This window comes from Macaca fascicularis, chromosome 8, assembly GCF_037993035.2.
Source record: "Macaca fascicularis isolate 582-1 chromosome 8, T2T-MFA8v1.1".
In the NCBI taxonomy this organism is placed as follows: domain Eukaryota; kingdom Metazoa; phylum Chordata; class Mammalia; order Primates; family Cercopithecidae; genus Macaca; species Macaca fascicularis.
Window position 1 is genome coordinate 13,832,043 of NC_088382.1, and position 24,182 is coordinate 13,856,224.

The window sequence follows — 24,182 nt, forward strand, 5'->3', positions numbered from 1 at the left end:
GCCGTATGAGCCCCAGGAGGGAGGTCATGGGGCCATCGAGGGCTGGCTTCTGGGCCATGTGAGAAGCCTTGGGTGTTGCCTTAAAGCTGAGGAAAATGGCAGAATCTGGCTGGGAGCTGGAGAGAGAGGAGAGCTTGCGTGTGGGTTTGCCAGGCCCTGAAGGTCGGGACAGGGCTAGAAGTACTCACATTCACAGATCCCTTCCAGGGTCAGGGCTCACAGTGTTCCTCTGTGACTCAAGGTACGTGCTTGTTGAGGGTGGTTTTCTGTGTTTTGTTTGATGCGTCAAGAAGAAGTTTGTTTTCAGTGCGGTAGGTGTTGGGGATGAGTCTGGGGCTGCTGATCCCAGAGGAATGTCCTGGAATGGAAGTGTGGACAGGGCGGAGGGCCAGGCCCAACGGGCAACAGTGTGGAGGGAGAGAGGCTTGTTGCATGTGGCCGGTAGATGGTGACGTGTTGGAGTGACAGGGTCTGTGAGGGAAGAGCCGTGTTCAGTCTAAGGGCATCGAGTTTGCTGAGTAATCTCTGAAATGTCCTGGTAGAGACGGGTAGCAGCTGCCGGGGCGTGCGGATCCCTCTGTCGGGAAGGTGCGGGTGGCTGCGTGAGGACAGTCTGAGGTCCGGGTGCCAGAGATGGTGTCATGCGCAGCAGGGCCTAGGACAAGCCTGGGATTCGATTGTGGAAGAGGTGGGTGCTGTGAGGGAAAGGCGGCTGCGACTGAACTCTACTGGGATTTCCGTGAGAATGTGACGCGTGTCGGGGGCAGGGTCAGGAGCAAAGTCAGGAGCAAAGGCTTGTGTCCCCTACTCAGCGGCTACTCATGCAGGGCTGGGCGACAGTGGAGGTGGCGCGGGAAGGCGTTCACTGAAGCCCGTGTTCTATGACTTGACGGGTATTCCTCCCATGAGGGTGGAATGGAGACTGGACGCTGGGTGGCTTTTTGGGAGCTGCGTCCTGTGTGACCCCACGTGTAGTGGGCTCACAGCAGAGCTTGAGTCCTTCCTTTACAGATACTTTTCAGAGTTCGCCCGCCTTTAGATTCTCTGATTAACCTGTCTGAAGCGGGTTCCAGGAATCTGCCACCTGCCAGGCCAGGAGGTTCCCCGTATGTGGCTGGTCCCCTGACACCCTGAGAAACATGACTCAAGAGGATCACCCGAGTTTCCTAAATATGAGTCGCCTGCCTTCTCTTTGCTTTCATGCCTCCCCCAGGGTGGGCCAGTCCTGTCAGCCACAGTGATACCTGCATGCTGGGGTTACAAGGAGATTGGGGCGTGGTCCCCCAGGGAGATTCGGTGACTGAGGATGCTGTCATAGCAGCCAACATGTCCTTATTGTTTTCACTTTTAATGAAGTTCACTTGCTAGGTTTTCCGATGCACAATGGCGTCCTTGTGAAAAATTGGTGATCAAGGAAGCAAAGAAGTGTAGGAAAATGATCCTGTCCTTAAACCTAAGAAACGATAAAACAGCAAAGAGCCCTGAAGAGCCCATGAACCTCCTCATGGGGCAGTGAGGAGACACCTCAGTAATGGCTTAAAAAAAAAAAAAAAGAAATCAGACAATACTGAAGAAAACGTAAACTAAATTTTGGATCTCTATGGGTAAAGAGATTGTGGTTGACATTTTGTAGGCATGTGTTTTTACACTTAATTATTTTTCTTTGTTGGATTTAGAATTAGTCACAAGAAACACGATTTTTTTTAACTGAACAAACATTGGGGTAAGTATACGAAGTCTAATCCCTTTGTGATATTTCTGTACTGTGAGACTCCAGATACAAAATTGAAGCCCAGACTCTGACTCTAACGAACTGGAGAGAGAAGTGGTCATCTCCTGCAGGACAGTCTGGCCTTCAAGCGTCTGGCCATCCTCCCAGTCTTGGGCAGACCTGCATCGCTAGTGCTTCCTGCCAGGCTGTGACCCTGTGCCCAGGTTTCAGGAGCACCTGGAACACTTTTCCTGGGGGCTCCTGCTTTGTCCTGGCTCCTGGAAGCACAGGTTTTGATGAAGGACTCTCCCCACCGCCAGGTAACTCGGTGATTGCCCCCCAGACTGTATTTCTCGCATGGGGCGCAGAGAGGCTGGGCGTGGTGTCCTGGCCCTGGAGCCAGCTCTAGGGCTGCACGGCGGCCTTGCCTCTGCCCCTTATCTGGGAACAGGGCAATGGGGAGGAGAAGGGAACCAGGGTCTTGCCCCTTCTGTGTCTCAAGAATACGGGAACACATCATCCCACTCCCTTCCACCATTTACAGCCCAGGCTTATGTGTGAAGTATTTAAGTTATTTTATAACTTATAACCTCCCTTGACAATGATGTATTTTATATAAGCAGCACATAGAAAGTGGTAATTTTAATACCCTATCAAGCAAGATCTAAACAATAAGGAGCAGATATCACTGTAGAAAAGTTACTTTGTCCAGGAAACATTTATCTACTGCAGATGGAAATGAATCATCGCTTCCTCCTTGGTGGTTCCTGATGAGCCTGTGAAATTCTGTCCTGTTCACCACTGTTACAGTTACAAGCTGTACCTTTTCTTCTATGATGTTTATTTCTTGCCTGTTCACCACCGTTACAGTTACAAGCTATACCTTTCCTTCTGTGATGTATATTTCTTGAGGGCATGGACTAAATCCTAATTCCACAGTATTCAATGCACATACTCAAGAGACACTTGTTTGAATACATGGATTAATGGAAAATAGATGTGGTGACTTCACTTTTAATTCATTATGCCAAACTTCAAGTGTTTCCACGCACAATTTTATGGTCCTTTGGATAAACTGGGCTTCTGTGCAGGGTGGTTAGAGATAGAGTGCAGCAAATGGCTCTGTGCCTCTAGGCTCACGAAGGGCTTGAGGGACTTGGTTGGCAGCACCTGTGTTGAAAACTCAGTTGCACAAATCCATTCAAGTGACCTGCCAGCACACACAGCCCTGCTTCCCAGCTGATTTCTGCAGAGGCTTCTCCTGAATGCCCCAGGTGAACGTGGGTTCAGCCAGCACTGCTGGGCTTCCACAGCAAGCCAAGTGCAGGGACGAGGGAGAAGGGGGCAGGACCCGACTCTTCCTGGGCCCCAGCGCCTGTGTGGGGACGCTGCCTGGCCTAGCTCTTCTTGGGGAGGTCAGGAAAACGATGGCATGGAGGGTGTATTGGCATGAGCCGCTTGCTCAAATATGGATCCCAGGTCTGTGTGGGAGGCAAAATAGAAACTTATGTGGATATTGTCAGTAACATAGCAAATATGGGCTTCTTCCCTAGGGTGGCTGACCCTCTCATCTGCTGAGCAAAGGCCTGGCCCGGCCTTCTGGGCCTCCACAGTGAGCTTTTCCCAAGCTCTGTCCACTCCATGAAGATGGTGGGAGCCAGGGCAGACATGGGGTGTTTGTCACTTTTTTTTTTTTTTTTTTTTTTTTGAGACGGGAGTGTTGCTCTGTCACCCAGGCTGGAATGCAGTCGTGCTGTCTCCGCTCAATGTAACCTCCGCCTCCAGGGTTCATTCCACTCTCCTGCCTCAGCCTCCTGAGTAGCTGGGACTACAGGTGCCCGCCACTATGCCGAGCTAATTTTTTGTGCTTTTAGTAGAGACGGGGTTTCACCATGTTGGCCAGGATGGTCTCAATCTCCTGACCTCGTGTTCTGCCCTCCTCGGCCTCCCAAAGTGCTGGGATTACAGGCGCGAGCCACCGTACCTGGCCAGGTGTTTCAGTTTTTGAAAGCTACATTTAAGGAATGAAATAGACCAAACAATTACTTATTTTTGAATATTGAATACTTAGTCTACCAGAACACTTAAATGTAGTTAATGTATTTGAATAATAAGGAAGAACTTTCCCTCTGTTTCCAAAGCAAAAGTATAAACAACCTTGTACTTGGCAGGGACTTCACTCTGTTTCTAAAAAAGCCAGCAAGCACTTTTCCTGAAATAGACCCATCTCTTCTTCTGCATAGACCCTATTAACTTACATTTCTGCTGTATCCTGATGTGATAGATTATAGAAAATTTCTTGCTACTGGAACTTGCACGATGCTTTCCTTGTAAACATCAGATAGAAAGTATGGATTGTAAATCTCAGATTAGTTGCCATCCTTGGTCTTGGTAGAGCTGCCACCAACAGCCTCCATCAGTTACAACAGAGTGCATCTCCCCAGCAACCCGGCTTAGATTGCAGACCGAGCCAGGCTCACCGAGGATTCAGTGCAACGTCTTCCGAAGCTGTAGCCACTGCTCTCGGAGACTTGAGAAGCCCTCCCTTTGATGCCTGCACGTGGCTGTTCTCAGATCACAGCAGCTGCAGCAGCATCTCGGAGGATGCCGGCAGGGGTGTCCTGGGTAGTGACACCACGGGTTGGGGCCTGCAGTGTCTGAATGAAATGGGCTGTGACACCGAGCAGCCTAGAGGAGTCTGCAGCCACATTTCAAAGGTGCAGTGGCCCGAGGTGAACCCCAGAGCCCTGAGGAGCCTGGAGTTGACCTGTCATGACTCCATTGAGAGAGCTGGCTGAATTCTGTACCTGTGCGGGCAAAAGATGGCTGTTTCTGCTTGGCCCCTTCCCAGGCCAGGGCTGGGAAGGAGGTCTGCACAGCTAGTGGGAGCTTGACTCTGTTCACACTCGGGGCTGAGTCCCTCAGCTTTCTGTGAGCCCAGGGAAGGTAGACATGCCGAGCTCTCCTGGAAGAGGCCCCTGATGAGTCGAAGCTGAGCTTCAGGACCTTGTGGTGTGCGAGGCGGGTCAGAGTCGGTGCATGCTGCGTGGGGGCCCGGCTGCTGTTGTCACTAATTGGGCTCAGCAGACGCTGCCAGTGGACGTGGCTCCTGTGGTACTTGGTTTTCTCCTCACAGGAGTGGTTTCCCTGCTGTGACAGTGTCGGTGCTATGACAGGCAGCATGGCAGGAGGAAGGCACTTGTGGGGTTTTGCCCTGAGGCCCCTTTCCTCTTGAGGAACAAGAAGGGGGTTTGGAATCCTGCTTCCGGCTGCATTCCCTTGCTAGGTTCTTGGCCTCGGAGGCGGGAGAAGCTGAGTGCAGGCCTGAAGCCTGGACCCCTTCCACAGCCTCCGCGGTGCTTGTGGTGGTATGCGGGACATGGCCCTTGGAACTCCAAGCCCTACCCTGGCATGCCCGCCCATTGGGGCATCTCAGGCACCTGCTGTGTGCCAGGCTTCGTGGTGGGGTGGGTGGTAGCAAGGGCTATGGGATAGAGGGGGCACCGTACCCGGATGATGAGAAGCATCAGGGAGGCACTTGAGGCAGTCACAGCAGAGCTGAGACCTGCAAGGAGGAAACTGACTGTGGGTGTTGGGGTTCAGGGAGCTCCCTCTACCAGAGCCACAGCGGCCAGTGAGGGCAGAGTGGGGGACCGAGTCCCAGGGAAGCCATGTGCACGGTTTGCATCAGGTGTGCAGGTCTGCCGGGCTGTGCTGCCCTTCTCAGTCCTGGCTGGGCCTGGGGTCCCAGAGGGAATGGAGGGTCCTCGCATCTTCCTTTTCTTGCTTCCCTGTTGCTTCCTGGTCAAGGGATGTTTGTTTATTGTAACTCCGGCTGTTATTCTGAATATTAAGAGACGCTTCACAAAATTGTAGGGAGAGAGGGACTAGGGATTCATTTTTTTTTCTCCCCGATTTTACACGGAGGCTTCTGCTGTCCCTTAGTGTGGAGGCAGAGTGCAGATGCTCTGCAGTTATCTGTACAGGAAGAGAAGAGGTGCTGGGAAGTCACTGATCTGATCATTGCAATAGCACTGACATTTTTAAATGAGAGAATGCTGATGTCTATAATAAGCAGAGTAAAACTTCAGTAGCTTCGATATAAAGATGCCGAGATGATCTTAGAGCCACTTCGTCCGTAGATCCTTCTGCAGTGTGGAGTGTGACATCTCTACCAGCCTCTGGTCCGTGGCCGCCTGTGGGTAACTGAATGCTTGAAGTGCAAATGAGAAACTGAACTTCTAATTGCATTTAGTTTTAGTCAAATTTAAACAGCTATATGGGCCAAGCACCGTGGCTCTTGCCTGTATTCCCAGCAGTTTGGGAGGTCGAGGCATGTGGATCACATGAGGTCAGGCATTCGAGACCAGCCTGGCCAACAGGGTGAAATCCTGTCTCTACTGAAAATACAAAAAGTGAGCCGGACCTGGTGACAGGCGCCTGTAATCCCAGCTACTCGGGAGGCCGAGGCAGGAGAATCACTTGAACTCCAGAGGCAGAGGTTGCAACGAGCTGAGATTGTGCCACTGCACTCCAGCCTGGGTGACAGAGTGAGACTGTCTTAAGAAAAAACAGATTTTTAAAAACCCTGTATGCCGCTAGTTGCTTCTGTAGGAGATGCATGGTTCCAGAAGGTAGACTTTGTGTTGAGAATTCTGCAGCGTCAGGCTGAAGACAGTCTCCCTTCCTAGCAGTGTGGGCCCCTGGGCTGCTCTTCTACCAGAATGGATGGTGGCATCTCTGGGAGATATCTGTGGACTCGGATATCTGTGGATTAGTGACTTGTGTTACTCACAGATACTTAATTTTATGGGTAAATGAATACCTGGACTTGCTGCAACTTCAGGGCGAGATTCGGGGGTAGGGAGTGAAAAGTGACGAGGGGACCCAGGGCTTGTCCTGCCACCCCCAGGACCTGGTCAGGGCGCCTTCCCGTCTGAAGCCCCGGCACCTGATTGGGGCGCCCTTCCCTCCTGAAGCCCCCAGCACCTGGTCGGGGGCACCCCTCCCCTCTGAAGCCCCCAGACCCTCCTGGCCTGCGGTGCTGCTTCTCCAAATGCTGCCCTTGGCTGTTTTCGAGGAGTCACTGGCACCCGAGCAGGCTGCGTGTGTCACTTCTTCATGGATCTGGGGTGTCAGTGAAGTTCATTTTTCTCGTCTTCCTCATGTGCCACATCTCACCTGTTTGTCCGAGTTCGTGTGTGTGCATGTTGTGCGTTCTCAGGCTGTACTCAGTGCTTAGGTGACAAGAACGTCTTAGAGCAATGGACTGTCTGCTCCTAAAGGACGCTGTGTGTTAATCGAGACACGGTTTACTTGTGAGGTTTAAATTTCCTGGGTGTGTTGGAGGCAATTAGGGGGAAACAAGCTCTAAAAAAGCCCCTGGGAATGAGGAAGGCAATAATGAAAACAATAACTTTATACACACTTAGCAGTTGATTTAATTTGAAGGTGAATTTTGCATTTTGGGGACTCCTAAAGCTACTGTTCGTAGGGATTTCCTTGATGAGCTTCTTGTTTTCTGTCAAGTAGAAAGTAAAGTGGATCAGTTTTGCCTTTAATTCTGACTGACTAGAATCTACTTCCCTTTTCCCCCCATTCATGTTAGGGTGGGGATTGGACTAGAAGAGCTGTAGGATCTATTTCTGATCTTAAATGAATTTTTTCTTGACTCACTTTTATTTTATTGGTGAGCTGCTATTTCTTCCTTCAACGCACTGTTCTTTGGTTTGGGAAATGTGCTATATTTGTACCGTGCTTTAAATGTACACAATGGTTCTAAATTGCTACTTTAGATATAACATCTTAGTTAAAATGTCATCCATACATCAGGCACAGTCTGAGGCCTGGAGACCCCTCTTGTCACTTCCTTCCAGCCGTATCTCCTTCCCTGGCCACGTTGCCTCTGGCCACGTCTCCTCTCCCCACCACGTCACCTCTGGCCTCCCTTCCTGCCTTCCTTCCTCCCTCCTGGTGGCCTCCATGGCTCCTGCTGACTGCCCTCCCGAGGGTCTGTTCAAGGCTCCTTCCCCGTTTTCTGCTCCTGAGTGGGTCTCGGGGCCTGGATGTTTCCCATTCAGTTCATTATTTCCAGAGGGGCAGATGATACTACTCACAATATCCTAAACAGGCTGTGAGTCCACCATGGCTCCTAATAGCCAAGGCGGGGGGAGGGGGGTGGCTATTACTCCCCACCTCGCAGGGGGTGCCTCACTCCGGGACACAAATGCACAGCCCACTGTGCCTGTAGTTTGTCTTCTAGGAATGGACCTCTTCTTGTACGGCCTCTCAGATGAGATGAAGCAGGCCCACAGGGAGCAGCTCTTCACTGTCAGCTATAGGTGAGTGAGGAGCGGGGGAGACGGTGTCTGGGAATGGAGGCCTTAACGGCACTGACGCAGAAGCCAGTCCTCGCTGACCTCGCCTGCCTTCCCCTCGGGTTCTCGGCACTGGGAAGAGCATGCACGGCCTGGCCATACTCGGACCCGAGAACCCCAAAATCGCCAAGGACCCATCCTGGATCATCAGATGAGTGGCCCTGGCACGCCCGACTGTGCAGGAGCCCCTGAGAAAATCGGCCTCTAGAGCTGAATATGAAAAGTCAGAAATGCTACTGCTTTTTCCAAGAACATTATGTCATTCTTAAGGTTTTGCCACTGACTGGCAAGTCAGTCTTAAGAGCAACAAGGAAGACATTCATTGAAATAGTTATGCACAAAGTGCCAAAGATGCACCACATATAATTTACTTTCTACTGACAAAGGCTAGTTTTACCTCATTAGTTCTAGAATATTTAAGAATCTAAAAGGGCAACTCTGACTTAACCTCTGCTTGAGTCATTATTTTAAGTAGCATTTAGGGCCTTTATTAAAAAGCAGAAGTAGAATGAAAAGGCACACAAAGGTGTCCTACCTCCGCCTGTGCTGATTCATGAAACTGATCACACCGAGGCCCTGTGGGAGCATCCTCCTAACAGACGGAAGTTCAACAGGGCGGCTGAATGGAAGCAGTCCCTGAGAAGCAGAGGGGCTGGGGTGAGTAAGTGCTCGCTTCGTCTTTACAGAGCCAGAAAGGAAAGCCTCCACGCCAGCTCTTGGCCGTTGGACTCCGATTTCCCAAACAGCTGGTTTTTGGTGTCTCCTCTCCCTCCATACAGCTCTCCGCCCACGTTTCTGAGGTACAGCTGTGGTCTCTTGCAGTCTAGAACTGAGGCAGAAACACTGTCCCTACAGGAGGGGGGCCCACGAGGGTGGCAGGGCTGTCACCCCAGCACCCATGTCTACTCTGGCAAGAGTCATTGGAGAGTTCCAAATTAGGGCCCAGTGAGGACCGTGGCTTGGACTGGACGAGAAGCTGGCTATCAGATTTTTCAAACCCCCACCGTGGTGGTTTTAACATGCAGCTAGGATTGCAATCAAGAGGCTGAGTAGATAAGATTCATGTGTTCTCTTTTACTTTCTAAGGAGAGCAGGAGCCTGGGGTCCAGGCCCAGGGTCCTGGCCTGCTGCTCTGGATGGAAACTGACACGTGACAAATATGTAACAGTAAGTAAACATGGCATTCCCCTTGTCCTGTGTAAACTACTAGCTTTGTTCTCCTTTTATGACTTGCGCATAGTTCAGTGATCCCTATAAAAATATTTTGATAATCTTTGCCCACAAAACTGCTGAGAAAACCCTTAGTAGCCACCCTACTTGGAGTTGTAGGCAAATGTTTAATACGCACATCTGAAAGCATGAGACAGTCCACAGACAGCACACACTGGAGCTGGTGGGGCACATGGGCGGTGACAGGTGCTCACTGATTAGGTTTTAATGTCAATACCTGCATAAAGTGCTGATCAATAACTTAAGTATTACAAAAACAGATGGTCCACGGTGAGTCCAGGTTGCAGGCACGTGCAGGTGGGACTGGATTAGAGGCTCCAGGGCTGCACGTGCTGTAGCTGGCCTGAGTCTCACACGTTGTAGCTGGCCTTGTACTTGGCCAGGATCTTCATGAGGGGCCGCAGCTTGAGCCACCACCGTTCTTTGGGAATCCTGTGCCTGTGGAGGGAAGGGGGGACAGCAGTGAGGCTGGGAGATGCCACGGCCAGCACAGCAAGTGGTCTTGCCAGAAACACGGGGGTTGTAGGGTCGGCTGAATCAACTAGATGATAAAGCCAATTTCAAGATCAAACAAAACCATTGTTTTTATATTTCTAAAAATTCTTCCCAAAGACCTAGTGGTAGTTTGTTGCTCTGTCACCAGGCTGTAGAGCAGTGGTGCAATCTCAGCTCACTGCAACCTCTGCCTCCCAGGTTCAAGCGGTTTCTCCTGCCTCAGCTTCCTGAGTAGCTGGGACTCCAGGTGTGCGCCACCACGCCAGGCTACTTTTTGTATTTTTAGTAGAGACGGGGTTTCACCATGTGGGCCAGGCTGGTCTCAATCTCTTGACCTAGTGATCCACCCACCTAGGCCTCCCAAAGTGCTGGGATCTTAGGCATGAGCCACCGTGCCTGGCCAAGACCTAGTATTTTTTAACTGAGCTTCAGAAAAGCTAGTTCCTCAAACCCCTGAATGAGTTGCCGAACGCAACAGCAATGGCCATTCCCCTGTCCTGTACTCACATTGGCTGGGTTTGCTAAGGCAATAAGACCCCGACTTACTCAAAATCCATTTGGTTCTTCAGCTCTGCCACAGGTTGAAAAATAACATTTCTTTTGCTGATTCCCAGCACACAAACGGGATCATCGGTGGTCAATGTTTTTCCTATAAAAGGTTTAAAAACAGATTAACACTGCCCTGTCCCATGGGCAGCTGGGGGAGCAGAATCACGGGGTGAGATTCCTGGGCACTGTGCTGAACCTGGCCTGGAAGCCTGGGGGAGGCTGAGAACAGCTGTGCAGTGTGGCCAGCGCCCGGCCTGGGCTTGCACAGCTCTGCTCTTGTGGGATCACCCTGATGGCTTCCTGGAAAGCAGCTTTTGTTTTTTCTCTCAGTGGAGAGAATTTTTCACTAAATAGTGGAATAAGGAAATTACCTTAAATTATGGCAAAACACTAATAAGAAATTGATGCTCACATATACACACACTGAGGCACGAGAAGCATCCGTAGCTAAATTAGCAAGAGAAAATGGATGTAGAAAGAATCAGTCAGTTCTTCAAAAAGACAAACCGATTGAAACTATTCACATCACTGTTTTTTGTAGACTGTCATTCTTCTAACTCGGACATTGGCAGTGATAATGGTTTGCCCTAATAAAAGCACACGTCTGGTATGACTGAAGAAAGCTGAGGGGGGTGGGGGTGAGAAAGATGCTGGCACAAATAACCACTCAGGAATGAGTAGGGACCAGCCACGTTGGAACCATTAACAAGAGTAATGTGTCATGTTTTCTAAAACTTTTCAGCTTATCTAAAGATTGTTAGAATATGTAAGTTACAAAACGGATTTAAGGAAAAACATGCATAGTTCTACAAACACGAACAATTCATTCAGCAGCCAAATCTTCCTCAAAACTGGAAGTTCTGATGGATGGGGTCACAAGGAGGTTGTCCTACCAAACATCCAAGAAATAGAAGACCCCACTTCAACTGTGAGGGAAACTGTGGGCTGATGCTCAGGATTTCCAGAGCAAAAAGCCTGCACAAAAGAACTTCAGGTTGAATCTAGCAGTGATAAAAGAGAACATGTCATGCACACCCAGGAATCCAAGATTGGTTAAATAGCAATGCTCAGAGACCAGCAGGAGTTAGAACATCACACGCAGCTCGGTACTGAACTGAAGAAGGAACCAGCAGCCTACTTCTCCCCGATAGGACAGCATTTTCACCAAGGCAGATGGCCTCCCTCCCCGGACCCCTTACCTCTGCCCTGGGCCTCCTTGAGTTTTGCAGTGATCCACTCCATAGCTCTGGCAGAGATTTTGGTTCCAAAGTTTCTATCAAATGGAGAAGGTGCCCCACCCTGTTGGTGGTTAGAGTCATATGAAATATCAGTTATACAGTAACACTTTGCTGTGAAATAGAAATGATGATTTCTGTTTCACAGAATTCATGTTTTTGTTTCTAAGTCTTTAGGGATAGCTGGAACAGAACAAAACAAAATCTGTGATTCCTGTAGCCTGAACTCAGCCTGTTAAGCAAAAGTATCAAGTGTTCCCCCCTGCCCAGTAAGAGAAGGGTTTTAATAAATGGAACGAGTCAACTAACCATCTCCAATATTTTAAAATCTTAAATCAAGATTTCGTAAACTCATCTGGGGTGGGGATGGGTCACAGCTTTAAGAATCTGATAACCGTTGTGGATTCTTTGACAAAGTCACACAGACGCCTACTATTTCATCATTTCAGGCGATTCATGAGCTCTCTGAAATAAGTTCACGGGCTCTGGTTTAAAAGTATAAAGAATAGGAGGTGGTGAAGGAGGAGTGCGTGGGAGTTAGGAATCCTGGACCGCTGTGTCCCAGGCTCAACTCATAACATGCGTGTGCCCGCATGCAGCTTATTCCAGGTCATTCTGATTTGAGGGTGAGTGTCAAGTATCTTACATGTCTGATAATCCTTTTTAAATCTTAGGACGCTCCAGTTTTTAACCTGATGCCATGTTTAGTTTGAATAAGCATTTCCAAGTGATGGGGGTGTCACTGTTTTCATGAAAGCTGACAGTTCCCTTAAAATCCCCATTACTCAAACCGCACCAACAAAAGAAGCCTAAAGCTGCTGCTGTTTGGCATGACTTAAAAGTTTAGATGTTTTGGCTGGGCACGGTGGGGATCACGCCTGTAATCCTGGCATGCTGGGAGGCTAAGGTGGGCGAATCACCTGAGGTCAGGAGTTTGAGACCAGCCTGGCCAACGTGGTGAAACTCCATCTCTACTGAACATACAAAAATTGGTTGGGCGTTGTAGTGGGCGCCTGTACACCCATCTACTCGGAAGGCTGAGGCAGGAGAATCTCTTGAACCTGGAAGGTGGAGGTTGCAGTGAGCCAGGATTGCACCACTGCACTCCAGCCTGGGCAACAGAGCAAGACTGTCTCAAAAAAAAAAAGTCTCCCAGCTAACTGGGAGTATGCGTATACTCCAGATTATTTTGTTGTATAGTGACAACATATGCGACACAACAAACCGACCCAGGATGTCGATTTCACCTAAGCCCGGCTAACAGGGAGTCATGAAATCTTGTGCTGTCTTGCTGTCCCACCCAGAACGTGAATCATCCCTGTGCCCTAAAGTCTCCATGCTGTCTGTGCCTCCTGCCCCTGAGTCACTCAGTAGCCGCCTTGGTTATCAGATGGTTATCAGCACCCACCCCCTCATGTATACAGGGGGCGGGTACTATCCCCAGGTCCAGGTACCCACTGGAGTCTTGGGACACATTCCCTGAGGCTAAGAGGGATGACTGTATTTCCTTCTTCCTTCATAAACATCAGGTGTTAGAGAAATGATTGCGAGATATCTAATAGAGTAAGACTATAAAGCAAAAGTTTTAGTTGTCTAAATGCAAGAAAGTCTTTAGAGCAACGCACCACAACTCTCTTCTGCATATGCCCAGTGTGTAGTGCACTCCAGCGGCAAAGAAATGACCACTCATCCAGCCCAAAGTCACCAGAACCTAAGAACCGCGGTGTGACAGTGACCGTAAGATCAGCCCTGGTCTCTCACTCACCTGAGCACAAGGCCCCTATGGATGGTGGTCTTTATTTTCTCCGTCAGGTGCTCCACAGTGGACTGGAAAAGAGTATTTTGTTAATCAGACAATAAACTTATGCTAAGCACCCACTGTGTGCCAGGCCCTGCAGGGCGGGAAGTGCCAACCAAGTGTGGCGGTGAGTGTGGCCAAGGAGGTTGCAAGCTCTCACGGCTCAGGTCTCGGGGAGCCTCCCCCAGGCGGGGAGAGCACGTCTGCAGCGATGAATGCTGAGCGCAGGGCACGGTGAGCAGCCCTCATGGCAGCCACTAGAAACGCCTTCCAGAATCAACAGGGTCCCTCTGAAGACGATAATTCCGTGATTGGCCTAGCGCTCATTCACGGCTCTATTGCTCCTTATTTATTTTCATGACAATGTTCTACTCGGCGCTCTCAGCAGAAAAGAGCAAAACCCCATCTCTACTAAAAAATACAAAAAACTAGCCGGGCGAGATGGCGGGCGCCTATAGTCCCAGCTACTCGGGAGGCTGAGGCAGAAGAATGGCGTGAACCCGGGAGGCAGAGCTTGCAGTGAGCTGAGATCCGGCCACTGCACTCCAGCCTGGGCTACAGAGCAAGACTTCGTCTCAAAAAAAAAAAAAAAAAAAAAAAATATATATATATATATATATATATATATAAATTTTATAAAAGATTAAAAAAACAGTACACCTGTTTGGGGCAGCTCCATTATCATCTTATGGGACCCACTGCTGACAGAAACATCACAATGCAGTGAACGACTCCACAAGTAGTCACTTTGACACAGTGAAGAAATTCATGATTCACATGTCACATAATTAGTGACAACACCAAGGCCCTTTTTACTTGATCTATTTGGCTCAGAAACAAGTAATATCCTAACTTTTTAAAAGACAACGGTGCCGGGCACGATGGCTCACGCCTATAATCCCAGCACTTTGGAAGGCCAAGGTGGGCAGATCACGAGGTCAGGAGTTCAAGACCAGCCTGACCAACATGGTGAAACCCCATCTCTATTAAAAATACAAAAATTAGGTGGGCATGGTGGCATGCACCTGTAATCCCAACTACTCGGGAGGCTGAGGCAGGAGAATGGCTTGAACCTGGGAGTCGGAGGTTGCAGTGAGCCAAGATCGTGCCACTGCACTCCAGCCTGGGTGACAGAGCAATATGTAACATATATTTATTTATATAACTAACTAAAGACAATTGTTCAGTTGCATTTTATCTGCCAAGGCCTGTCCTCCTGCATGGAGTTTAGCAACTTTGAACACTGCAGGGTCCAGGCCTGGATTCTGCTGTGCCGTCGAAGCAAGGGCAGACCCCGGGGTCGGCGACACCCTTCCCTAAAAGAGCCACAGATGCCAAGAAACCACGGCCGTGTCTGTGTCAGTTTAGAGGCAGATGCAGCACCAAAGGCCTCAAGACTTAAAAGAAGCTGCAGCCAGCTCCAGAGCCAGTCGCAGACGTGGGTGGTGACTGTCAGTGGAGGCACTCAAATCGTTTGTGACAGAAGGGAGAAAACATTACACAACAGACTACATCAAAAAAACAAGCTTGTGTTTCACACAAGAGACTAGAAGGTGTCCTCAACCAGGCACGTCCGCCATCACCTGACACTCGGGAGAGGCACCTGGTCGATGCAAAGGGCATCAAGCGTGGCGTGTTCGGTAGCACCTCCGTCTGCATGCCCCCTCGAAAAGCAAACCACCCTAGACACGATGATTTGCTCCGCAGCACCGAGAGGATCCCAAGGGGACGGTCCCCTGAGGCCAGCCCCGTCACATACCTGCAGATCCTCAATGTCGAAGGGCTCTTCGAAAATGTATGCGGCATCGGCTCCGGCCGCGATCCCCCCCATGTTGGCCAGGTAGCCACAGTAGCCGCCCATGGTCTTGATGAACACGCGCCGCTTGGTTCTGCTGGCGGACTGCTTGATGCGGTCGCAGGTCTGGTCAGAGAAGAGATCAGTCACTCCAGCCCAGGGCCAGGGTGCACCCACCATCCCAGAGCTCCCCTACCAGTGAGTGCAGCAAGGCCCCACACCGCACCTGAGCATGCGGTCCCAGCATCGCACAGGGGTGAAGGGTGTGCAGCAGCCGGGATGTGCCTCGGAGTGGATGTGAACATGCCTCCCCCCCCCCACCAGCCACCTGGAGGTGACCTCGATGACCTGTGGTGGGGACCTGGCCATCTGCCGCTCCCTTCTCCCAGGCCCCATAGGAGGAGCCTGAAAAGACGACCCCACAAGCCAGCTCACTCCATGCTGCTCTTCGACTGTCCCTGCTGAAGCAGCTTTCACCAGACGCGGACACTGTTAGGTGTGAGCTGAGAAGTTACGGGGCTGTCACCTGCCAGCTTTGTCCATGGGAACAGCTGTGCTCTTCTATTTTCTTCTGAAAAGCGTGATTTTAGAGTTGTGGCCGTCTTCCATCCATCGGTGAATGTTACATTTATAGAAACTCTACTCCAAGGCAGATGATGGTTCTTACACCCAGGCGCCTGGGGGTCTTTCGGATGCATAGGCATGAGGTCCCAGAGTGAAATGTCTGCCATCCGCCCTCCACGAGGACCCAAGCTCAGCAGGGAGAAAAACAGCAGAGAAATGCATCTGCTGCCTTCCCACCCACACTTCAGTCCGGGCTACAGCGCCCTCTTCTGGCACTCTGCAAAGCCTCTGCCTGGGCCTCAGCTCCCACCCTGGCCCCCTCCAATCTGTTCACACAGACTGGAGACCCATCTATATAAAAAGCATAAATCTGATCCAGTTCTTGGTTCATTCAAAACCCTTTGCTCACTTCAAGTACACGTTAAGCCTTTCTCTGGAATCCCTGGCCCCGCCCACTTCTGACACCAGGTCCGCTCTAGCTCCAGCCACCCCAGGTCCTCCTGGGGCCTCTGCATATGCTGGCCGCTATGTGCATCACATTCAGGCACAGTGGTGGGCGGGAGAGCAGCCCCCAAAGGAATCCCGGTCCTAATGCCTGGAACCTGGGAATGTTCCCTCATGCGGTGATAAAGGTGAATCCTGAGGACTACCCAGGTGGGCCCTAAGTGCCACCACCTGCATCGGCAGATGAGGGGTGCAGAGGCCCTGGAGTAGGATGCTGCACACCCACATGGGAGGAGGCGGTGCCAGGGAACAAGGCGTGCAAGGCCCGGGGCTCTGGGCACCTGAATGGGCCACGAGGGACTCTCCTGGAGCACACACTCTGGCCTCAGCCCATGGCTCCCGCCCTCCAGAACTGTGGGAGAGTGATGATTATTTTCCAGCCCCAGGTGTGTGGTCAGGGTCACAGCGGCCACGGGACACACACAGGCACCTTCCTCAGCTCTGACCCAGAGGGAAATGCCATTTCCTTAGGAAAACATCACCTGGTTTCTAGGACCACAAAGTTCCCTCTGTCAGGGGCTCTCGGGGCACCCCATGTCCTCTCTTCATAGAAATCACCCCGGTGTCTCTCCCTGCAGTTACCTCGTGGTTATGTGACTTGCAGTCCTCACTAGGCTGCACATTCCATGAGGGCAGGAACTGTGGGCTGGGCTTACACCACTGCACCATCAGCAGGACCCGGCCGAGCCCCCCACAGAAGGCGCTCAAGAAATGCTTGTCTCTGAATGACACAAGCACAGTATTCCCCAGCCAGCCAGCCAGCTGTCCGTCTATCCAGCCATCCGTCCGTCCATCTGGGTCAAGGGCTGATCCTGCAGGATTCCCTAACCGGCCTCCGTGGGACTCACCCAAGAGTAAAAGGATGAAGTGGGGGTGTGGGCTTGAGACTAGGAGCCACATGAGAGTCTGTTCACTAAAGTTTAACACCCACGGGAAATTTTCACTTGAGTACTTCGAATGAAATTTCAAAGCACACTTTGTTGAATAAACACAGGCTTGATTAAACCATTCCAACCTATACTTCGTTTCTCTGGAAGATTCTTTTCCTCCCAAAATAATTGGTTGATGTATTCAAAACTGAACACGGGCTCTAGTTAGAGGGCCACTTTGCATTGTGTAGAAGCCGAGATGGGGGGAGAAACAGGCAATGGGAAGAATTCCCGTCTTTGTGCTTAGGAAGGACAGAGGACAGAAACCCGTCAAGGGTCCAAAGAACCTGTAACTGCCTTCTTGAAGGGCCAGTGCAGAATTCTGAGGGTTTCACTTTTCCACCTGTACTGGGTCTCTCTCTCATTGTGATCTAAGACTTAAGATGCAGTAAGGCTTTCAGATTTGCCCTTTGTCTTAGAGCATCCCGGGCATGGGAAGGAAAATGTGGGTGGGGCATCAGGACCTCCAGAGGCACAAAGCCTCATGGGTTATTTTTCCAACTGAATCTCCCCCACAGCCCACCCTGAGGTGGGGAATTACTGTCACTCATTCAAAGAATGACAGCTGCTTAATGGCAAAAGAATTCTGCAGGCAAAGCAGCTCTCCCAAGAGGCTGATTTGTGCCCAAACGTGTCTGAGTTCTGGTCCCGCCAGGCTGCAGCTGTGGGTGTGTGGAACAGTGGAGCCCTGACAGCTGAGCCATGCCCCCAACCGTGTGCTCCTCTGAGTGTAAATGCAGTGACAGCTGGGACGGAAGAGTCTGCCGTTGCTGGAGCTTAGATACAGCTTTCCTGAACACTCTCCTCATTACCTAGATGGCATCTGAAGCCTGAATTAGCTTCTAAAAATAGCAAGTCACTCCGGCCGTGCCTCAGGCAATTAGTCAAAGTAGCACTGACAAGAAGGCGGCCAATCCCAAGCGTGGCCCTGCGTGGACAGCAGTTGTGAGTGGCACTCGTCAGGCAGAGCCTGTGACCTCAGCCATTCTTGCCACACAATGGGATGTGCCCAGCAGACACAACCCCCTGCAAGGGCACACACACGATCCTGCTAGGAAATTCCCCAAGGAGTCCCATGGGAGCGAGAGCCCCAGGCTACAGTTCAAACATCACCAGCACTTTGCTCCATGGGTGTTAAGAAATATCAATTGGTGGTGAAAGATAAGGTGGCGTTTGCTACAGTGTTAAGGTAGAAAAAAGCCACTGACTTCTCTGTGAGAACCACCTTGCTCTGTGAATCTGCAGGGAGGCCAGTTTTCCCATGACTGGTATCCTTCACGGCAGCCGAGCCTCTGCTGAAGTCGGTGGCCAGACGGGGCAGGGGTTGGGGCTCCCATCCCTGCTACAGCAAGGGACCTGCAGCAAAGCACAGCCGCTGGCCGGGGTAGTGCTGCGCTGCGTGCCGGGTGCGAGGGTGGAAGCATATGTGGACATCTACAAGGTGCTAAAGGAGAGCGAAGCCAGCGATAGCTGGACCCTAATGGCATTCAGTGAACAGGGGTCAAGCGCGGGGGCCCAAGAAAGTCCAGGGAACGAGCCAAGGCCAGCCTCTGCGAGGCCAGCACAGCACCAGGGAAGGCGACAGGGAGAAGCCCAGGAGAGAGATGGCCCTCAACTCGAGTGGGAGGCACAGGAGGCTGCAGCCGACCTCACGACCCCTCCGCTCCCTTCCCTGCACTGGAACTCAGTTCTGAAGGAAGAACCCGGAACAGAACTGCTGTTTTCCGAGGTTCTGTGCCAAGCTGAACTAAGGAGTCTCCAAACAGGGCTGGGAGTTTCCACCGCAAACTCCGGAGCTGGTTCAGACGTGAACATCGAAGCTAAAGGCCAGCGGCTGCTCTCCAGGAGACACCCGGCGGCCAATCCACTGACATGACCCCACATGCCAAGGTGGCCACTGTCCTGTCTGCAGCCGAGTGAGGACCCTCTCTGCAGCAAAGGCCTGTGGAACTCCCACAGGTCCTCATGTCCAGCTCATGACCATAGAGGTGGGTCAGCTTATCAGGGACCGGAGGGGCCACCATGCGGGTGTCAGCACCACGCCCATGACCGGCAGAATCCACTCCTCCCAAAGCACATGTTGGTGAAACTGCCTGCCCAGGAGGGCATGATCTCGGCTCTTTAAAGATCCTCTCATCTCACCAGGAAGGCTGTGGTTCCAGGCAGCGGCCCCCAGTGGGCACAGCTCTGTCCCAGAGCTCGTACGTACCAGGCACTCAAACCCCTTCCTGCAGGTTCCCACAGCTGGCCCTGCAGCCTCGCTACTCAACGCAGGCGGGAGAGGCCGGCTCCAGAGAAATGGTGCTCAAAACTCCCCTAGTCTAGGTGGGATAGAAACACAACCCCAAGGACTGGATATATCATCTCACTTTTAATCAATAAAGACAGGTTCTCCCTAAGGCAGAGAAGCTAAAAAATTTACCCTGTTCTGGCCAGTGTGACTGACATAAAGCCAAGCTAACAAAGGGGGGGGGGGGAAGAGTAATAATAAATCTGGCTCATTCTTAGCACAGAAGAAACAAATTGCTAAAATAAAATAAAGAAAGCAATGGGAGGAAACGGGGTTCTCTTACCTGGACAACAGCAGTCAGGCCAGTGTCGGTGCCCAGGCTTATTTCTGTGCCTGGGACATTGTTGTTAATCGTGGCCGGCACCACACACAGGGGGATGCAAAGCTCCCGGTGGTGGCCTTGCGCCTCAGCCATGTCGCACGTGCTCTTGTAAGCCTGAAGCAGCAGGGCCAAGCAGTTAGCGGGGGTGCTGGGTGCTCACATGCCAGCCCCAGGGCCTCCACTGAGGTCCAGGAAGGGACAGCAGGGACCTGAGTCATCAGGGGAAGCCGGTTCATGTGGGTCAGGGGACCAAGGGGAGCTCTGGAGGCCATGTGGGAGCAGGACAGGCCTTAGCAACACAGGGGACTGCCTGGGCACAGCCCAGGTCCTCTTGAAAGGGGAGGCGTGCAGGCAGCACAGCAGGGTGGGTGTGAGGCCGGCAACAGAGCAGCTTGCAGGCAGCGGCAAGTTAGTCACGAGCGGGACAGCTCAGCTCTCGGCATCTCATCGTGGGTAAGCGAGGCCAGGGCAGTCAGGACATTTGAAGGCAAAGCCAGTCCCTGTAGCTTTCTGTAGGCAGTCCACGATCAGTGGGATGGGGCACACAGCTGTAAGGACCACACTAAGTGACTGCCTTCATCGTGCAGAGGCAGCCTCCACGCGCAGGCAGGGAAGGAGGCCAGCAGCTGGATTACCGGTGGGCCACACTCAGCCCCATGCCACATCTCTGCTCTCCGGCTGGAAGTCACACGCAAAGCCACACAGGCGAGCAAGAACCTGAGTTGCTGCTCTGAGGTTCCACTGGGAAATGGGCTCTGGTGTCAGAAAGGAGAGCGGTTCTTGAGCCCGTGTACACCGGGCTTTTTCAGGCTCCACCTCAGGGTGTTAACCAAGGTAACAGCAGGACAGGTCCACACGCCCACTGTTCCCAGCTCCAAGCGGCCCCACACAGCAAGGTGTTTTTGTCATCCACTTGGTGGCAAAATCAACTATTTATGGACTTGGACGTGTCCCTCTTACTGTGAATATCCCCACGTCTGCTGCAGAAATGCTACTGTTGGGATGCAAGGCGGGGCCCACATCTCCCCAGGAGAGTTGGACAGTGAGAGAGCCAGGCTCTGCAGCCCTGGTGCAACCCAAAGCATCCCAAGGCCAGGAGCCCGTGTGGGCCGAGGGCTTCGGACAGTGGGTGCAGATCCGTGGCAGGTGAGTTCACAGCATGGTGGGTAGCAGGGTAAGATGGGTGGGTCAGTGCTGGGTGACCACGAGGTGAGCTGTGAGCAGGGGCCCCCGTGCCCCATGGCATGTACTCCACGTCCACCCAGACCCAGCACATGCCCAGCTCTTGGGCTGCTCTGTACAGGCTCTGCCTTGCAGGCTCTGGCCATGGCAGTTTTTGCAGGACTTCAATCCAAATGCCAGCCTGCTTCCAAGCCAGAAACACTCATCTGGGGATATTGGCTGGCCTGGTGCCCAGGATGTGGCCCTGTCAGCACCACCACGTGGGGGGCTCCTTATGCTCTTCAGACAGGTGATGTCACTCCTTTACTGTGGAATACTCTAGCCCAGGACTAACCAAGACTGGCCGCGGGGAGCTGGCTGCTTCTCCAAGAAGCTCTCGCTGGAAGCCAGAGGGTGTGGGTGACCTGGGGCCAGGAGGGCCCTGAGGCACACAAGAGGGCAGGTGGGGGTGTCTCGGCTCCTTAACTCTGCCTTGAAATCTGTGGGAATGGCCACATTGCTGCAAATCCTCTCTCCCCTCTTCCCTGTCGCTCCTCTTTTCCTTCCTTTAGTCTCCAAAAAAGGGGAGGGAAGACTTCAAGATGGGGAGAGACCCTGCCCAGAAAAGCATAAAGCTCTCAAGACCAAACACAGCCGGGCCCCTGGGTCCTTAGTGGGGCCACTATGACAAGGAATTACTCACAAGGCTGTAGTCACCGCCACCTTCGCGAAACCTGACAGCAGCGTGGCACGCACCTACTGTTTCTGATGTGACCTGATCAAGCTTACAGGACAGAGTAATGCACCAGCCAGCACTAAGGAGTGAAAGGAGTCCAACCGAAACTCCCTGCAGCCATATCCTGAGAATGTGTAACACCTGCTCTGAGGTATTTCATTCATTCTGTTTTGCCAGAAAGACCCACTCACCAGCGCCGCATAGATTCTGAGGGGCTATGGCGTCAGCTAAGCATCAATGCTGGCAAGAAGGAAATCACGAGTGACGATGACGACTTCACCACATCAGATCCGCCCAGGGCTTCTGAAGCACAACATGGCCACGTCCTGAGCCAGACTCCTGCTATGGAGCCCGCCCTGTGCTTAGAGTGACTTTTTGCAGCGTCCCTTGTCCCCAGTCCCAGGTGCTGGGAGCATCCCTTCTCCCAGTTCTAACCAGAAACCTCCCTGGATGGCGCAAACATTCCCTGGGGCACAATCACCCCAATGAGAATCACCAAATTTACTGAACAACTGGAGCCATCCACAGACCTCAAACATAAATGCTGCCCAGGGCCGGGCCATGAGTCATGGGTCACAGAGGGTGTTGGCCAGACAGGAAAGAGACGCTCACTCCCACACATCCTCAGGCTCCGACGGCTTCAGGACAGTGGCTGGAGGGACCCGGAGCCATCCACGTCAAGTCACCTCACGCCCTCATTTCCTGAGTTCGCCACCAGCTCCTGTGTTCTACAGCCAGGCGAGCCCAGTTCAGACCCAAATCCAAACCTTCTCAGGATTCACCCTGTTTGGCCATCAGTAAACAGGGCTCTGGAGAAAACAGCTGCCATGTTCACATCTCGACCCCTCTCCCTTCAGGGGTCCACAGAGGGATCCTCAGCGGCTTTCTCGTCCCTGCCCCGCCTCCCGAGCAGCTGCAGCATTCGCCAGGGTGACCTCAATCAGCCGGCGTCACTCACCCATCACGAGGCTAGAACCACGGCACTCCCAAGACAGCCTCATTCCTCGGAGCTCGGGATCAGAAGGGCAATGAGGACACACACATACACTTACCAAGGTGGCTGTGCCTGGCCAACGGGAGGCTCAACGAACTACACACTCCAGTTCTTTCTCTATTGTAATCCGTTAACTTAAGGCCCAGCACGGTGGCTCATCCCTATAACCCCTGTGGCTTTGAGAGGCCAAGACGGGGAGACTGCTTGAGCCCAGAAGTTTGAGACTAGCCTGGGCAACACAGGGAGACCTCGTCTCTGTAGAAATACAAAAAATTAGCCACGCACGGTGGCAAGCACGTGTAGTCCCAGCTACTCAGGAAGCTGAGGTGGGAGGATCGCCTAAGCCTGGGAGGTCGAGGCTGCAGTCAATCGTGATTGCACCACTGCGCTCCAGCCCGGGAAACAGAGGCCCTGTCAAAAAAAAAAAAAAAAAAGAAAAGAAAATGAAATTGTTTAACCTAGCTTTGAGAAACTGGAATGAATGAAAAACTGAATTTAAAACAATCGCATAATAAATCACACAGTCCCTCCAAGGGAAGTCAAAGCGGGTGGAACTGATCATTTGCGGGGTGTTTGCCTCACGTATTTTGGTTTTCAAATTTTGACCCTACACGTTTGTTACATATTTACAATCTGGAAAAAAAAGTTATTTATAGCGGAGGACCCTGGAATTAAAGAGAGATTTTCTTCCTGCCTGAAAGTGTACATCACACACCACAAGGATCTATGCTTTGTGTGGAAACTTGAAAATAAAAAAGTCACAGGGTGATCAACACCAGCTTTGTCCCACATCTTCAGATGCTCATCTAACTGCAGTGACTGCTCTCAAATTCTCCACCCATTCCCTCTGGGTAAGTTCCAATTAGGTAACAATTAGGGAAAAAAGAAGCTTCAATCCCTCCCATTGCACACCCAACTTTCACAGACCCAAAAATCCAGCTAAAGCAGGTGAAAGAGCAGTGAAAGCCATGCTGGAATCCTCTCTGTGAAACACACTCATGTTCACATTCCCAGCACGAAGGTAAGCCCAGAGCCAGGCCAGCCCTGCAGCAGCAAAGCCGTGACGCCCATCACCAGCAGAGCAGAGCAGAAGCAACATCTAGGTCAGAGATTAGTGACTGCCAAAAATAAGGTGAACGTTGCCCCCAAAGCCAGTGAACACGGGAAAACCTGGACAGGTTTCCTTCACAAAGGAAGTGAAGAAAGTTTAAGACGCTCAGAAAAGCAAGAAACGACTGCTAAGCATTACTTACCATATGAGCTGTATGTTAAAAGCTTGTTTTTTTTATTTACCAGCGCTAGAAATAAGTTTCATGCCAAGGGTTTACAAAAAACAAAAACAAAATAGAAAACTTTGAAAAATATTCGTGAGAACTAAGTCGCACAAGAAAAATGAAAACTTGAGAATTAGTGAAAAATTTTAGACATCAAATTTTTAAAAAATGAAATACTTCCTGCATTAGGTACGGATCTTCAGACTCTCACGTGAATC

At 51.5% G+C, this 24,182-nt stretch overlaps 1 protein-coding gene across 9 annotated transcripts in view; it reads right to left on the reverse strand.

Moving 5' to 3' along the window:
• Nucleotides 1–7,128: 7,128 nt before the first annotated feature.
• The window catches only part of LOC135964633 (ATP-dependent 6-phosphofructokinase, platelet type-like), a 46,310-nt gene continuing 29,256 nt past the window's right edge, over nucleotides 7,129–24,182 (reverse strand). For 2 of the 9 annotated variants that reach the window (XR_012417054.1, XR_012417055.1), the window contains 5 exons: nucleotides 15,155–15,316; nucleotides 13,363–13,424; nucleotides 11,562–11,661; nucleotides 10,360–10,462; nucleotides 7,129–9,756 (listed from right to left, as the gene is read on the reverse strand). Coding sequence is in view for 5 of the 9 variants with exons in the window: in XM_065518816.2 (XP_065374888.1) it covers nucleotides 9,669–9,756; nucleotides 10,360–10,462; nucleotides 11,562–11,661; nucleotides 15,155–15,316; nucleotides 19,761–19,892 (585 nt within the window). In the remaining 4 variants the exon portion in view is untranslated. Of the gene's footprint in view, nucleotides 9,757–10,359; nucleotides 10,463–11,561; nucleotides 11,662–13,362; nucleotides 13,425–15,154; nucleotides 15,317–15,716; nucleotides 23,102–24,182 lie in introns of all 9 variants that reach the window. The other 7 variants (XM_065518816.2, XM_065518817.2, XM_074000283.1 and 4 more) reach the window with 5 other exon arrangements.